Source organism: Panthera leo, chromosome B3 (assembly GCF_018350215.1).
Source record: "Panthera leo isolate Ple1 chromosome B3, P.leo_Ple1_pat1.1, whole genome shotgun sequence".
Classification (NCBI taxonomy): Eukaryota; Metazoa; Chordata; class Mammalia; order Carnivora; family Felidae; genus Panthera; species Panthera leo.
The window spans coordinates 11566216-11583952 of NC_056684.1; the positions used below are offsets into that span (position 1 = coordinate 11566216).

Genomic DNA, 17737 nt, shown 5'->3' on the forward strand with positions numbered 1-17737 from the left:
GAGCTGGCTGAGATGCCACACGGCCTTAATGCCTGGTGGGGCTTCTGCTCTGGGGTCAGGGGCGTTTCCCATTTTTCTCTCTGACCTTGACCCTGCACCTCCAACCTCAGAGCGTAAGACATAACTACTGAGGCTTCCCTAGAAAACTAAGTAAACTCGGGGTGCCTAGGTGGCTCAGTCAGTTAAGCGTCTGACTCTTGATTTCGGTTCAGGTCATGATTCCAGGGTCATGGGATCAAGTCCTGCATCAGGAAGATTCTCTCTGCCCCTCTCCCCTTCTCTCTCTCTCAAATTAAAGAAATAAATAAATAAATAAATATTTTTGAAATAAATAAATATTTTTTAATTAAAAAAAAGAAAACTAAGGGTGCCTGGGTGGCTCAGGTGATTAAGCCTCCAACTCTGGCTCAGGTCTTGATCTTGCAGTTCACGAGTTCAAGCCCCACGTCGGGCTCTGTGCTGACAGCTCAGAGCCTGGAACCTGCTTCAGATTCTGTGTCTCCCTCTGTCTCTGCCCCTCCCCCGCTCGTGCACGTACATGTGCTCGCTCTCTCTCTCTCTCAAAAATAAATAAAAACATTTTTAAAAAATTTTTAAAAAAAAGAAAACTAAGTAAATCTGAAGAAAGAACCCAATTCCAAAACCCACCTTCAAGCTTCCCTGCAGGAAGGAGCAACAGTGCTGTCCCTGGAGAATAGGTCCAGGATTAGCCCCCAGCTCAGGAGGCAAGGCCAGCGCCACTGCTCACCAAGGCCGGTGGCCAGGATACAATTCCCAAGTACAACCCTCCTTCCTGGGGCCCGGCCCCTGCACCCCACCCAAAACCTTCCTTTTAAAGCAGTTGAAACAAGCCACTGAAGGAGGCAAACACGCTAAGCTCCAACAGGAACCTCATCGCGCTAAGCTCCGGGCGGGCACCTGGGGACGGATGGTCAGGTCCATGAGACAAAGCTTCTCCTCCAGCACAGTGTGAGCTTCAAGGTCTCCAGCGGCCCAGCTCTACCATGGCTCCAGTCAGGCCCTCCTGAACACTGGTGTTCGAGAGCCTTCCAGATGCACCCAGAAGCAAGCACCTCCACGCCTTTCTCTGTCCTTGGGCTGCACCCTCCCCACCATGCCAGGGCTCCTCGGCTCCGGCCCCCGGCGCCCGGTCAAGTGCAGTGACTCAAAGCACCGCGTCAAAAACGCAAATGCCACAGAGCCCCGCAGGCACAGGAAACCGGTGAAGCAGGCCTGGTGCGACACGAACATCGGAACGAACGGGATGACAAACGGCGACCAACGCTCTCTGACTCAGAGACGCAAGGTGTTCACAGCCCCGGCCGAGAGCGATGGCTGCGACCCAGCGCCTACCCACGACTGCCACCTGGAACAGAGGCCCTGTGTTTCCAGGGATTCTCGTCTGTCGAGAAAAGCAGACCTCGATTCTCACATGAAGACTTCCAATCTGTAAGTGTCCTCAACCATCTCAGTTGTCAAAAACACCGCGCAGATCAAAACAAAACAAAACAAAACAAAACAAAAAACGTATCTGCAGACCATCAGTTTGCAACCTCTAGTTCCTGGCCATGGTCATGGATGCCAAGCAGGAGTGATACTCAACAACTCAACGAAAAAATCATGAGCCCAGAAAGATGGAATGACTCCCATGTTCAACCAAGGCCTTCCTCATAGCTGCCCCCCAGCAGTTCAGTTGTTATTCACACAACCTAGCTGCCTCCCTCCCTCTTGGGCACCATCCCCTTGGGGTTCACGGAAGTGGTGTCATTTCTGACGGAGCCCAATGCCTACATCCGGCACACAATGCGCGTTGTGCCCTGGGGGTGCGTACAGTTCATATAAACACGGATCATGCAAAACGGGCCACAGGACCCCAAAGAGCTTGATCACAAGCCTTAGGGCTTTTCTTCGTAACACCACAGCTTCTGGCCTCCGTCTGCTCTCCACACTTGTTTGTCTGTCGCTCCCTGGGGACTGTCTCCAACTTTCATTCTTCCAAGACAAAAAATAAGCACACCCCCGGCTTTAACCAGTTGGGGGAGTCACGTGTGGTATGGCAACAGCCGACGCACCAAGCAAGACCTGTTCCTCCAGCTGCCAGGTGTGTTTGCAAAGGGTTGGGTCCGCCTTGTTTTTTTAAATTGTTTCTTAACGTTTATTTATTTTTGAGAGACAGAAAGAGACAGAGAATGAGCAGGGGAGGAACAGAGAGAGAGGGAGACACAGAATCCGAAGCAGGCTCCAGGCTCAGAGCTGTCAGCACAGAGCCCAATGCGGGGCTCGAACCCATGAGCCGTGAGATCATGACCTGAGCCGAAGTCAGTTGCTTAGCCGACTGAGCCACCCAGGTGCCCCTAGGTCCGCCTTGTTTTCATACGAGGTACCAGGTGAGGGAGGCGAGGCATAAACGCGACGCAGGCAGCCTCCAGGGGCAGCTCCATGGGTTTCAAGGGCAGTGGCGAGATGACGGAGAGGGACTCTTTTGATGGACCCAGCGGACCCAACTACAGCCTGGAAACTCTGAAGTCACTGTGCTTTGGGACACACGTCATGAGTGACCCTTTCAGCACCCGCTTGTCCCTGCCACGTGGTAGGGGAGGCGTGGGAACGTCACTCCTTGCCACCCGCACCTCACTTCAGGGGCAGTCACTTCTCACAGAAGCTCAGCCCAGATGTCCAGGTGTGTGGGATGGAATTTCTGTGAGCAAGTGTCACCTATACAGCACTTTCTTCTTCTTTTTTTTTTTAAAGTTTATTTATTTGAGAGAAAGAGTGTGTGTGTCTGTGTGCAAGTAGGGTAGGGGCAGAGAGAGAGGGAAAGAGACTTCCAAGCAGGCTCCACACTGACACAGTGCAAAGCCCGACACAGGGTTCAAACCCACAAACCATGAGACCATGACCTGAGCCGGAAATCAAGAGTCAAATGCTTAACCAACTGAGCCACCCAGGTGCCCCTGCATCATCTGCTTTCTCCCCTTCTCCCCTGCCTGACCCCGCCGTGACCCCTTTCTCCAGGTCCTTCAGGGCCTCCTGACACTCTCCTCCCCCCTTCCTCTTCACAGGCTCAGACCTCCAGCCCTCCCTACTGGTCCTTCCAGCCCCTTCCACAGGTCTCCACAACCATCCTGAGTCCCCACTGTAGCCACATCGCTATTCACTCAGTCACTCAGCAAACACTTACTAAGCACCTAGCATGGGTCAGCATTAAAGCAGCACTTTATTTCACTCCATACGATTCTCCCATCCACTACAATTCCCCAAATCCTCCAGCTAGAATTGGTGTCTTCCAAAATCTGGCTTCGAGAAGGGAAGGGCAGAGAACCCTGGCTCGGAAGTCAGACTCCAGCCCTTCACCAGCGGCATGGCCGTGAGCAAGACTACATCACTCTGTGCCTTGATTTACTCATCTGGAAACTGGGCGCTCCGGCCGCACACCGATCGGAGGAATGAGGAAACACAGAAAACGTTTAGCACAGAGCCTGGCACACAGTGAGGGCTTCATGGATATTAGTTGCTACTATTATTGTCATCATCATGATTTCCAAGTGATCGTTTTCTCACACCCCCCCCCCCAAGGCAAAATCCTCTTCCTCCCCACTTGCCTTCCCAGACCGTTCGGTCTGGGGCCAAAGCCCCTGGGGCCAACCTTCTGCAGTGTATGCTTTTGCTTGTGAGTGTGGCTTTTGTTATATCATTCCTCCGTTGAACTGCATTCTTTCTTCTCTACCCAGTAGAATCCTCCAGGGGCATCAGCCTATCTCCTGGATTGCACTAGAAGCTCCTTGGACAGCACAGTCCCCCCTATGCTGACAGTGGGCCTCGGTAAATACACTGGGAAGATGAATGCTCCATCCATTCAACCATGGTTTCTCCTGGGTCCTTGGACGAATATGCTGGGGAGACACAGCGGGACCAGACCAAAACCCAGCCCACCACAGATTGGAGGCCCAGAAAGGACCAAGCTGAGCATCAGAACTCCTTGCACTTAAGTTCTGTTCTTCCTACAGACTCACTGGATGACCTCAATAAACCCTCCCCTCTTGTGGCCCTCAGTTTTCTCATCCGAATGAAGGGAGGGAGGTCAAGGGAGCTCTCTGTTGCCACAGCCTCTCCCCTGCGCCACACCTGGCAATAAACGTGGATTTCCTGTCCCCTGCACCCTGAGGAAAATAAAGTCTGGGCTCCTGGCAGATCACCCTTAGATTAAGTATGGATTTTTTTAAGTGAAACCATGACAACATGATTCCAAATGCATGGTTGCAGAAATTACCTCTGCAAATAGTTAGCACCAAAGCATCAGCCATAAAACTAAAATACCAGCTCAACCCCTCAAGCGTCCTCTGCTTAAAGCGAGGAGGGTGCTACACAGACATTAACACTGGAGACCCCACCCCTGGACGTGCCTCAGGTGTCAGGAGGGACCTGAGTTTGCAAAGCCCACCCCCCCAACCAATGCATACGTGCGCATGAAAGTTTATAGGTAAAGTTATACAAGGCAAAGGGCTCAGGGTTAAATTAAAGAGGGATTTTTCTCCCTTTCGGATTCGAGAGAAGAAATCATTGGCAGGTGCCCAGTCCTCACAGACACATTGGATAAGCAGCCATGAGACACTTCCTCCACTCAGGGTCTTGTGTGTCCAGGGAGGCTCACGCACGTTAGAGTCACCAATTACATCCGAAAGAGGCTCTCAGAGGCAGATGCACCTGCCTGATGACTCTGGCCATATGGCTGTGTCCTCATTGACAGGCAGAAGCAGGACCAAAAGGTTGGATATAAATTACATCTGTTTTCAGAATCGGATTTTTAAATACAAGAGGATACTTTGCTATTGAAAGGGGAGCCAGGGACTTGGTCGACTTGATGTCATTCTAAATATCCCCACAGGCCTTGGAGGCGTGTACTCCAGTGAATGGCCAGAAAGGCCCAGTAAACCGCTCACGTGAGGCGACCAACAGCCTCCCAGCCCAGACTGTCAGGGAACCTCAGCACTACCGAAGTCTCAGGCTATCCTTTGTTAAGGGGCTGTCCTGTGCTATAGGAGGATTCTGGGACATCCTTGGACTCGAAATACCACAGGACACTAGCATCCCTCTCCCCAAGTCATGACAATCAAAAATATCTCCAGGGGCACCTGGGTGGCTCAGATGGTTAAGTGCCAGACTTCAGCTCAGCTCATGATCTCACGGTTCATGGGTTCAAGCCCCGCATCAGGCTCTGTGCTGACAGCTCAGAGCCTGGAGCCTGCTTCGGATTCTGTGTCTCCCTCTCTCTCTGCTCCTCCCCCGCTCACACTATCTCTGTGTGTGTGTGTGTGTCTCTCTCAAAAATAAACATTTAAAAAAATTTCATCTGAATTTTTGCTGTATTATTTAACACTCTTTCTTCACTGTGGTATATAAAATTAAACGGGAGAAGGGGGGAGCGGGGGATTGGATGAAAATGGCCCAAGGATGCAAACTTCCAGTTAGAAGACAAGTTCTGGAAGGTATAATGTTAACCTGATGATGACCGTGGCTCACACTGTGGTACAGTGCATCTGAGAATGGCTAAGCAAGCAGATCCCAAAAGTTCTCGTCATAAAGAAGAAAACAAAAACCTTTTTTTTCTTTTTTTTTTTGTTTGGTATCTGTGTGAGGTGATAGATAGTAAGTAAACTTATTGTGCTAATCATTTCACGATATACGTAATCCAAACCATTCGGCTGTATACCCTCAGCTTACAGTGCTGTATGTCGATTTTATCACAATGAAACTGAAAAGGAAACAGAAAATCCAGTAAAAAATTAAGATTAAGTTAGGATAAATATGTTTCACTTCTATAGCTTTTCCCCCCCAATTCAAAAACTTTGGTCAAACAATCAAAAATTACCTGATGCAAAACAAACTGCATGATCTCTCTCAAAGTCATAAAAAGGGGCTTAACTTTCTAACCATGCTCTGCCTACAGCCCCAGTTTATTAAAAGAATATTCCTACGCTAACGAGCAATAACTAAAAACATGTCAGAACGGTTAAGTTTCCCCAAATCCCAAAAGTATGAAGCTGTTATGTTTTCTCTTAAATAACATTTGTTCTTATTATAAATGTAAATACACAGACGATGGGAAATTTGGGGAATCTGGGGTAAGCAGAAAAGTCTTCATTCCTTTTCAAAGACCTGGGTTAGATTTTTTTTTAATTTTTTAAGGTTTATTTATTTTTGAGAGAGAGTGTGTGATTGCGGCAGTGGGGGGGGGGGGGGGGGGGGCCGGACACAGAATCCGAAGCAGGCTCCAGGCTCCCAGCTGCCAGCACAGAGCCTGATGCGAGGCTTGAACCCACGAACTGTGAGATCATGACGTGAGCTGAAGTTGGACCCTCAACCGACTAAGCCACCCAGGCACCCCTACCTGGGTTAGTAAATTCACGGAGCTTCTGGGGTCCCAACGTCTTCAGGACGTGGCGGCATGCACCTCTGCCACTGTGGCAAATGTGACAGCCGGGCAGTGTCAGACCACCGAGGATTCATCTTCCTCCCCCGTCCTCCAGGAAGCACCAAAACCCTCCTTCCAACATAAGAGGATTTTGCAAAGCTTTTGAAATAAGAAATGGCTGGGAATGCAGCCAGCAGAGATCTGGGAGAAATGTGGCCTGGGCAGTGGAGCTCGGAGACTCGCCAAGATGGGGAAAGGATCCCCATGAGGAGAGGAAAGTCGTGGCTGAGGTGGTAGTTTCTCTGCCTTGTCTCCACCCCGGTCATAAGACACCGGAGAGGAGAGCCGGATTCCTCCCAGATTGCAAAGGGTAAATGTCAGACCTGAGAGAGCATGTGGGGCACAATACTGGCTTAAGTTGTGTCATCCCTGACTCCATGCAACCCACCAGATCTTTCCAAACATCCAAAAGTTAGAGGAATTGCCGTTTTCTACTTCCTAGACAGCCTCCTTGTTGCTTCTCTTCTAGCTCTCAGAAACAGATCAAGTAAGAGACCTGGGGAGGCAGCCCCACTACCAGCTGGGCAGAACTGCACGTGTGGACACACACACACACACACACACACACACACACACACACACACACACACACACAGAGTGAAGGTACCCTGCATCCACACTGCCTTTCTCTCCTTCCAATTTTGTCTCCTCTTAAAACAGTGTTGCTTAATGATTCAAACACATGAACAAGGTGTCAATGATTCTGCAGATGGCAGGATCGGCTCGATTCATAAGTCCGGGAAGAGGGAGCTGTTCAACCTCAGTAGAAAATGGAAAAATGCAAAACAAACCAATGAGATTCCAATTACACCCACCTAATTGGAACAGTGAGAAAGCCAAATGGTACTAATACTCGACAGGATCGCAGAACCCTCAGGCACTACAGGAGGAAGGGCAAACCGGTACATACTCCAGAGAATCATGTATGAGTCACCCTGGGGCCCAGAAACCCCACATGTACACCCCAGGTGCCCCCACACAGGTCCCCGAGAAGACATGTCCCAAGCCACAGCAACGAGCTGAGTGCACAGACAAGGGACAGCTGAAAAGAACATATGTCTGTTGTAAGGAAACTCAGAGCATGTAAAAATTTTTATTTTTCAGGTTATATAAAAACATAACCTGAAAAATAATAATCACCCACATCCATAAATGTGCACACACACAGATTTCTTTGCATACTCATTGTATGTATATAATTTATGATTTAAATGCCATCGTACTATCCATACTATTTTGTAACCCGTCCCACTCGATAATAGCTGTTAGATCAATGCCATCATTTTTAACAGCTGTACCGTATCCCACATGTTCCATAAGTTATTTAACCAAGACCCAGTTGTTAAATACTGAGGTTATTTAAATCCTTTTACTACCAAACAGAACTGCTCTGAACCTTCCTGCCCATGGACCTTTGCTGCTTCTTCTAATTAATAAAATTGGAAGAAAGATGGATCACAGTGAAAAACGTGTGTACCCTGGGAATGGAATTGCTTCATTAAAGGTATCTATATATTTCACTACAATATACATTCTGTGCTTTCCTTTTCTTTTTTTAAATTTTTTTAATGTTTATTCATTTTTGAGAGACAGCATAAGTAAGCAGAGGAGGGGCAGAGAGAGAGGGAGACACAGAATCCAAAGCAGGCTCCGGGCTCTGAGCTGTCAGCACAGAGCCTGAGGCAGGGCTCGAACTCACGAACCACGAGATCATGACCTGAGCTGAAGTCAGATGCTTAATAGACTGAGCCACCCAGGTGCCCCTCTGTGCTTTCCATTTTAACAGTTTCCTTGGCTCCACATTTTTCCTGCTGTCTGGCCAGGTGGCTCCTTCAGGGAAAACACACAAAGGGGCTAGCATTGCTGCTTGGTAAGCAATACCCTGACTATACTCTTCCTCCCTTGTCTGCGTTGTTAAGGAAATGGAGAGTCTCCATCCAAATATATTCCTACCTCGCAGGCTTCTGGCATGAGCCAGGCATCTGGGCACAGAGGACATTTTGAGAAACAACAGTAATATAAAATACTTAGAGGAGTTCAACATTCGTTTGCTAACAACATCTTCATTAGATGCCAGCTTCGTGCTTGGAGGCTACCTGGTGCCAGAGAGGCACAGACGATCAAGGGCCAGCCTTGCTCTTGGGAGTCCCCAGGCTGGAAAGCAGAGGGACACGTTCAGTGACTGTCTCGACTCCATGTAGGAATTTCCAAACTCCAGAGGGGCTCAGGGAGCCCTGGAGGGCCCTGCTGGAGGAGGTTTCTCAGAGGAGGCAACAGAGGAGGGCAAAGAGCCATGAGCTGGCCGTGTAGTCTCGGTGGCAGAGGGGACTCCAGGCAGAGGGTCAGAGCGGAGCAAGGCATACAGGTCCCAGGCCACGTGGCACCTCTGGAGAACCTCTGGGAGCCCCGCGGGGCTGGAGCGGTGGGCAGAGCTGACACAGGGACTCGAGAGAGAGGCAGAGCCCTGTTCATGAAGAGCCAACATAGTCTGCAGCCTAAGGAGCTTGTTTGGGGGTGGGGGGAACAAGTGGGCAGAGGAAGGACAAGACCAGAGAGGGAGGATGGACGGGGCGGGGACAAGGCTGGCAGCAGGGGCACCAGTGTGAAGGCTACTGCTGTGCCTTAGAGACAAGGTAGGGAGGCAAGCCCAGCAGAAGTGCTGGCAGGAAGGGGAGCCTGGGTGGCTCAGTCGGTTAAGCGTTAGACTTCAGGTCATGAAGCTCAGGTCATAACCTCACAGTTGGTGAGTTCAATCCCCACATCGAGCTGTCTGCTGTCAGCACAGAACTCCTTTGTCCCCCTCTCTCTGCCCTTACCCCGCTTGCTCTGTCTCTCTCTCTCATTCTCTCTCTCAAAAATAAACATTAAAAAAAGAAGAAGAAGAAGAGGAAGGAGAAGGAGAAGGAGAAGGAGAAGGAGAAGGAGAAGGAGAAGGAGAAGGAGAAGGAGAAGGAGAAGGAGAAGTACTGGCAGGTGGAGAAGCCTCCATGGGGGAAGAAGGGATGTGGGCCCAGGCGAGATAGCCTCAGGGTCACTCGAAGGGTGGAATGGCCAGGACTCAGTGACTACACGCTAAGGATCTGAGAGAGGGAACACATAAAGCATGACACCCGGCCGGGACAGCAGGTGGTCGGGGAGGCCCGACGAACCGAGCCTGCCAAGGGCTGTGGAGAGGAGGAAAGCTCACGGTATAGACCACGAGCAAGATGGGGCGCTGGCGCTGCCTCAGCCACAGATTTATAGCACATTCTAGAATCTAGTGGGCAACTCACTCTACTCCCTGGAATGTGACTTTCCCCTCTGCAAAGGACCACATGGGGACTGTGTACCACTAAGGCCCTTCCCAGCTGTAAAATGTTTTAAGCTCCTGTCGGCATCAGAAACCGGGATGCCAGTGGTCCACCTGCAAACTCACCCCAAGAAAGACACCTTCCATGGACGAAGAGGCAAGTCATAGATGACCAGCTTCTATAAAATCAGAACCTTCCTCCTACACGAAGCAAACAAGCAGACGAGGCCTGAGCAACAGGCAGCTCACATCTGGCCACATGCTGACTGCCTTTCTCCCCCACCCCTTGGTAATAAGGAGCAGACTAGCAAAATAGTTCAAATGCCTTCTTAAAAAGCACACTGCCTTGTAGGCTCAGAGGCCTATTTTGAGCAAAATGTTTCAAACCTCTGTGCTCAGAGCCAGTCTAGGCATCAACAGCTCACTCCAGCTGAACGATCAGGGAGTCCGTGAAGGACTCTGGTGCATCCGCTGGATGCCAGGCCAGCATCCGGCACTGAGATACGAGGGGGGACCGGACATCCCTGTCTCCCAGGCCTGTCTGCTCAGAATGGGAGCTTGACAGCAAACCCAGCCACCCAGCCCTGCGCAAGAAGGCTTGTACGGAGGATGCGCAAGGCTAGCGCTGGGGGAAGCCAGAAAAGGAAGTGGACCTCACTCGAATGTCCAGAAAACTACTCAGAGGAAGGGGCATGGGAGCTTGATGCAGACCTGGAAGGTGTGCCGCAGGAGCTGGCCCAGCAGTGGGAAGGCACAGGCCAACCATGGAGCATAAGGAAATGAGCAAGGGACGGAGAGAAGCTCAGAAGGGCTGGCTGATGGCCACAGGATGGGCTGGGGCCAGTCTGTAAGAGCCCTGAAGGCCACACCCAGGTAGCAGTGCAGGGAGCCACCGAAGTTTGCGAGCAGAGGAGCGAAGGCAGTGGAAAGGATGGGGTGAAGAGGGGCAATTCAATGACCAAAGTACATCAAGGGGACCAGCACAGTGAGGAACAACATGGCCGGGACCAGGGCAGGGGACAGAGTGGGGGGTGGATGTGGGAACACTATTCCCCTTTCTCCATTTTCTCAGGACCACTGGCATTTAATCCTACAGACCCGCAAGGAAACACTTGGACACAGAGTTGCACAGCACCAACAGCAAACCTCAACAGACAGCCCGACCCTGCCTTTCCAGGTCTGGTTTCCACTCCTGTGCTGAAAATGCTCCCCCGAGGAGAGCCTCAACGAGCCCCCCGAAGAGGGCCCCTGGCCCCAACCCTCCAACAGCTGATCAAACAGCAAAGCACACTGTGTACACTTCAAGGGGGGTGGGGTGGGCACGGAATAACTCACACACACACACACCCCCAGATTTCCAGGTGGCCCGCCTGAGCAACAGGACACATTTGCACCATTTCCTGCAAAAAACAGGATTTCCCAGGCATTCAGAGAAAATGTCCCCCTTGCATTCCCTGTGGTCTTCTCCATCTCTGCTCCAAGGACCCAGGGTCCTCCTTCCTTATTTCCCATACACTTTCCCCCTGAACTTGAGCAACCTACAAAAGCCTCCCCCCAGACCCTCAGGCCCTAGTAAGTCTTCGCTGGGGCAGCCCCGTCAGGCAGGAGCACAGGAGAGCCATTTGTATCCCCCAACAGTCCCTCAGACCACCAAGGGTCACCAAGCACCCACCCTGGTGCCCAGCTCCAGTTCCTGGTGCAAAGTCACCTCCAACACACGCCCTGGGCGCATTCCATCCTCGATGCTTTTGTTGTTGTTGTTGTTGTTGTTTTTGGTAGCACAAGGAAGGAAAAGGAAAAGGGCAGGTGGGGCACTGGGGAACCTTCGAAGCAAAAAAAGGAAAGAACAGCAAGACGGGTAAAGTTGAAGGCAGACGGACTTGAGCTCAAATTCTACCTCCACCACTGAGTTTACTTGGATAAACTACCCCGCTTTTCTGGAGGTTTTTTCCCCCATCTGTGAAATGGGTGTAAAAATAAATTCCGTGTAAAAATAAATACTGAATTAATTACCAGAATTGGAGCGCTACTGTTAGCTTAAGCGCTAGCAGAGAGTTCAAAGGAATCCAGTATTCACGACAGCTATCGTTAAAGGGGGGAGAAAATTTATAAAACGTTTGGGGGGTGCGGGGCGGTCGGCAGAGCGCACGCCCTCCGGGTAGGGCCGGAGACGCTCGGCTGGGCTGGCTGGAGCGCACCGAGGCCCCGAGCGGAGCCGCGCGCCCGGAGCAGCCGTGCGCGCGAGGGTGGCGGGCGCGCGGTGACAGCAGGTTGGCGGGACAGGTTGGCCCGCGGGGGAACGGCAGCGAGCGTGCGGACCCACCTGAAGACGCGCAGCAGCAGGCAGGCGATGAGCAGCGCGGTGAAGGCGCACGCCACTATCACGGCCGCCTTCAGGGTGGGCAGGTCGCGGAGCAGGCTGGAGATGCGGGTCACCAGGGCGTCGCCGCTGCTGTTGGAGCTGCCGCCGCCGCCGCCCGCCGCCGCCGCCGCCGCGGCCCCAGACCCCGTCCGGGTGGCGTTGCCGGGCCCCGGGCCGGTAGACGGCCGCGGCTGGCGCTCGGCTTGGGGCTGCGGCGCCGGGGCGGACTCGGCTCTGCGGGCGCGGGCGGCGGGCGCGGCCAGGAGCGCGAGCAGCAGCAGCAGCAGCGGCAGGAGCGGCGCGGGCGGCGGCGCGGCGCGCATCGTTAGGTCGGGCGGCGCCGGGCCCCGCGGGGCGCGCGCGCGGCGGAGCCCCGGTCCCGCACCGGCGCCGAGGCCTGCACCCGGGGCTTCCGCGGCGGAGGCGGCTGCGCGGTGCTCGGCAGGAAGCTGCGGCGCCCGGAAGAGCCCGAGCCGCAGCCGCCGCCGCTGCCACCAACACGTTGCACGGAGTCATTCGACGGGCCGCGGCCCCACGTGGGCGGAGCAGGCCACCCGGGCCCCGGTGCGGGCTGTGCCCCGCTCACCGGCGGCTTCATTCTCCCCCCTCCCCGCGCCAACCCCACCCCGGGGAGCCCGGGACCCCTGCGTGGAAGCAATCACGGTCAGGCTCACTATTGCGCCGGCTCTGTGCTTCGGAGTTTACGTTTTATTTATTTCATTTAATCCTAAAGCCCCTTTAGGAGGCAGGTAATTCTTTATCCTCATTTAATCGTTGATTTAGGACCCAGAGAGCCAGCTCACAGTAACCCAGATTCTGTCAGACTAAGAACCAAAGCCTATGGGACGTCGAGGTAAACCCCCATTTTACAGATGAGGAAACAGACCTCCAGGGTGAAGGGTTTGCCCCATGCCCTATGCCTTGCAGTATATTTTAGTATCTCCCCAAATTCCCTCTGTGTCTCGTTTCTTATGTTCTCAGTTTTCAGACATTTTGCACCTCTGCTTATGAACTGGATTGGGAAGTGCATTCCTGCCTTGAAAACTTTGCTGTGGAACAGTAGTTGGGGGCATTAACAGGCTTCCTCCGAGACCAAAGTTTTAGGCTCCAAAAGTAATTGGCTGCCTCTGGTTTGGAAGCTACATGATGCGGAAGTGGAGAAAGATCATTGTGGAGGGTCCAGTGTGAGGCCCAAAGGTGGGAACTGAGGGCTTTCCTGGAGCATTAGAAACTACACTGAGGACCTGCCACCTTTCACTTTGAGGACCAAATGTGGCAGTAAACTCTCTAATGGCAGTTGAACAGGTAAGGACACAGGACAAGGATTCACTGACCTTAAACAGCTCTCTCCTGGTCCTGCTAGAGAAAGAGACAGATAAAGATAATACAGTGTATCAGTTAGCTGTTGCTGCCTAACAAATTACCTCAAAACTTTGAGGCTTAAAACAGCACACATGTATTATCTCACAGTCTGTGTAGGCTAGGAATCTGAGCATAGCTTAACAGAGACCTCTGTTTTAGGATCTCTCAGGGGTATATGCAGGTTAGCAGGTGCTGGGGTCTTATCTGAAGGCTCAAGTGGAGAAGGACCTTCTTCCAAGCTCCATCAGTGTTTGTTGGCCAGAAGAAACTCTTCACAGACTGTTGGACTGACAGCCTCAGTTCCCTACTGATGATGGCCTGAGGCTGCCCTCAGTTCCTTACCATGTGGGCCCTTCCAATATGGCAGCTTGCTTCATCAAAATGTACAAGCTTGGAAGCCAATGGGAGTCTACTACCAAGGCAGAAGTCACTATCTTATGAAACCTTATCATAGAAGCAACATCCCAGCACCTTTGCTGTATTCTGTTGGTTACAGGCAAGTTACCAATCTTGTCCACACTCAGGAGGAAGAGATTACACAGGGGTGTGAAAGTCAGGAAGCAGGGATTATTGAGGCCATCCATGAAGATGCCTGCCACTGTATGTGATACATTTTGATTCAGTGGGATGAACAGTAATCGGGTTATCACCCAGCAAATACTATTTGAAATGTATGTTGAGTATTTTGGCGTGCCCCAGTGGTGATAAATTTGGACAGATCACATGATTCAGGTCTCTTCCATCTCTAAAATGCCACGTTATGGCATGTCAGAAATGTTGCTTTGGTACAAAGCCAACATTATCATATCAGCATGACAGAATTTATAAAAAGAAGTTCCTTAAAGAGCTTACTCTGACACCCATGACTTTACAGCACAGCGTTCAAGGGCATAAACCCTAGACATCACAGGTTCATATTTTTGTCCTTATCCGAAATTCCTGTGTAGTGGAGCAGAGAGGTCCTGAGCTCTGGAGTCTCTCAGCCAGGATGAGAGGTTTAAGCACGGAGTGGCCTCGGTCAAGGTGTTTAACCATCAAATCCAAGTTATTTTTAATGTCTACAATACTTAGCTCAGTAAGGTCACTGGAAATATCCATAAGAAAGGAGAAAATATTAGTACCTTATCCTTCTTTTGCTATAATTCCTGGACCTGTGTAGACTTATTTTGATTATTTAACATTGACTTACCACCAAAGATGTAAAAAGTATAAATGTTAGATATTTTTAGTAAAGTGAAACTTTAGAATCTCTCATTCCTCCTATTTGCTGCACAAATCATCATAACAAAGGACTTATTTATAAATTGCCCTAAATTAGAGTTCCTTAAACATTTAGATTAAACCATCCATAGACAGTGACATTTTTAACGTGGAACACAGATGACCGGCCACAGAAAACTCTGGCTGATTTCAGGAAAGGGGAGTTTATTGGAAGCATGTTGGGTTGCTTCTAGAATCAACTGGTAACTAGAGGAGAAGTTCTAAAAGTGTGGTCTGTGGACCCCTCAAGTCTCTGAGATCCTTTCAAGGAATTTCACTGATGGGGTGAAGATTAATGCCATAATAATACTAAAATATTATTTGACTTTTTCACTGAGTTAACATTTGCACTAATATTGCAAAAACAATGGTGACAAAAACCGATGGTGTCTCACTTCCCCAAAGAAGACATCCAGATGGCCAACAGACACACAAAAAGATGCTCATCCTCACTTATCAGGGAAATGCAAATCAAAACTACAATGAGCTATCACTTCACACCGGTCAGAATGGCTAAAGTCAACAACACAAGAAACGACAAGCGTTGGTGAGGATGTGGAGAGAGAGGAACCCTTGAGCACTGTTGGTGGGAATTCAGCCACTGTGGAAAATAGTGTGGAGTTTCCTCAAAAAGTTAAAAACAGAATTACCCTACGATTCAGCAATCGCACTATTTTTTTTAACCCAAAGAATACAAAAACACTAACTAAAGGGATACCTGGACCCGTATGTTTATAGCAGCATTATCTATAACAGCCAAGATATGGAAGCAGCCCAAATGTCCATCAATTGATGAATGGATAAAGAAGATGTGAGATTGTGTGTGTGTATACACACACACACACACACACACACACACAAGAAGATGTGATATATATGATGATGTGATATATATATAAAAGAAGATGTGATATATATAATATTATAATGGAATGTTTTATATATATATATGATGTGAAATGTTATTCAGCTATTAAAAGGAATGAAATCTTGCCATTTTCAAGGACGTGGATGGAGCTCGAGAGTACAATGCTAAGTGAGATAAGTCAAAGACAAATACCATATGATTTCACTCACATGTGGAATTTAAGGAACAAAACAAATGAACAAAGGGGGAAAAAAAGAGACAAACCAGAAAAAACTCTAGGGAACAAACTGATGGTTACCAGAGGGAGGTGGGTGGGGGGTGGGTAAAATAAGGGAGGAAGATTAAGAGTACTTTGATTATGATGAGCGTGGAGTAATGTATGGAATTGTTGAATCACTACATTGTACATATAACACTAATAGAACACTGCCCATCAAGTAACTAAAATTAAAACTTAAAAAAAAAAAGACAACTGATGGTGTCTTATCATGTATCAACACAAACTATACCCATAGTAATTGAATTCTTCACAACCATGCGCGATAGGGAAAAAAAAAAAGCTATAGCCATGAAATTATTAAATCTTGACCCTTGGGAACAGAACATTTTAATATTACATGTGATGAAATGGAAAGTATGAATAAGTCACTTCTGCTGCACACTGAAGCATGATGTTTGTCTTAAGAAAAAGCACATGTGCCATTCTTAGAGTTGCAAACTGAACAAGCCACTTTTTTCACAGAATACCATTTCCAATCAAAAGAGTGCTTTTAACCTGGTTTTTGGCAGGCATTTTCTCAAAAATGAGCAAGATGAGCCTGTCACTCCACAGATAATAACTGAGTGCATTGTAGCCAATGATAAAATTCAAACCTTCGAGTGAAAATTTGAATTCTTAGAAAACCTGTCAATTAGGATGCTCTCTGCAGTGAGCTAGACCGCTTCCCAATCCTTCAAGACTTTTCTGATTAGCTTTCGAATTTAGATGTTATATAATGATATATGTCAACATTTAGAAGCTCTGCATAAATCAGCAAACCAGTTTTTCTAAACGGCCAATGTGCAATGCTACAAAATCATGCATGGGGTAGGGGTCGGGGTGGGGGAATCATGTGTGGGTAACACATCCATTCAAAGTGCAAGGTAAACAAACAGATTTTGAGGAAACAAAGTGCAGCAGTCCATTGTCATGGTTTTAGATTTCACATTGTAACTGATGTTTAAGAACGACTAGTTGTGGGGAGCCTGGGTGGCTCAGTCGGTGGAGAGCCCAACTCTTGGTGTTAGCTCAGGTCATGACCTCGAGGTTTGTGAGATCGAGCCCAGCATCAGGCTCTGTGCTGACAACGTGCAGCCTGCTTGGGTTCTCTCTCCCTCTTTCTGCCCCTCCCCCACTCATGCGCACACACGCACTCTCTCTCTCTCTCTAAGTAAATAAACATTAAAAAAAAAAACTACTAGTTGCAAGTTCAGATGCAGTATCAAAGAAGAATGTCTATACTATTTGAAGACTATTAAAATTCTCCTCCCTTGTCTGAGCACGTATCTGGGTAAGGCTGGATTTCCTTCATATTCTTCAGATTCGCAACAGATTGAAAGCAAAAGCAAATATAAAGATCCATTTATCTTCTATTAAGTCTGATATTAAAAATATCTACAAAAATAAAAAGGTTGGGGCGCCTAGGTGGCTCAGTGGGTTAAGCGTCCGACTTCGGCTCAGGTCATGATCTCACAGTTTGTGAGTTCAAGGCCCGCATCAGGCTCTGTGCTTACAGCTCAGAGCCTGGAGCCTGCTTTGGATTCTTTCTCTCCCTCTCTCTGCCCCTCCTCTGCTCACGCTCTGTCTCTCTCTCTCTCTCCTTTAAAAATAAACATTAAAAAAATTAAAAAACAAAAAGTTAAACAATGCCACTCTTCTATTTTTTGAGAAAACTTTTGAGAAAACAGTTATTTTTCCATAACAATGTTATCAATGTTAACATATTAATGTATTTGTAATTTTGTTTTTAAAATGAGTTAATAGGGGCACTTGGGTGGCTCAGTCAGTTAACTGTCCAACTCTTGGTTTTGGCTCATGTCATGATCTCACGGCTTCGTGGGTTCAAGCCCCAGATCAGGCTCTGT

At 49.3% G+C, this 17737-nt stretch overlaps 1 protein-coding gene across 1 annotated transcript in view; it reads right to left on the reverse strand.

Annotated features, from left to right (window-relative positions):
* Nucleotides 1–12446, reverse strand: part of FAM174B (family with sequence similarity 174 member B) — a 33414-nt gene extending 20968 nt beyond the window's left edge. Inside the window, exon 1 of the mRNA XM_042941081.1 lies at nucleotides 12085–12446. Coding sequence (XP_042797015.1) covers nucleotides 12085–12446 — 362 coding nt within the window. The remainder of the gene's footprint in view (nucleotides 1–12084) is intronic.
* Between the last annotated feature and the right edge of the window lie 5291 nt (nucleotides 12447–17737).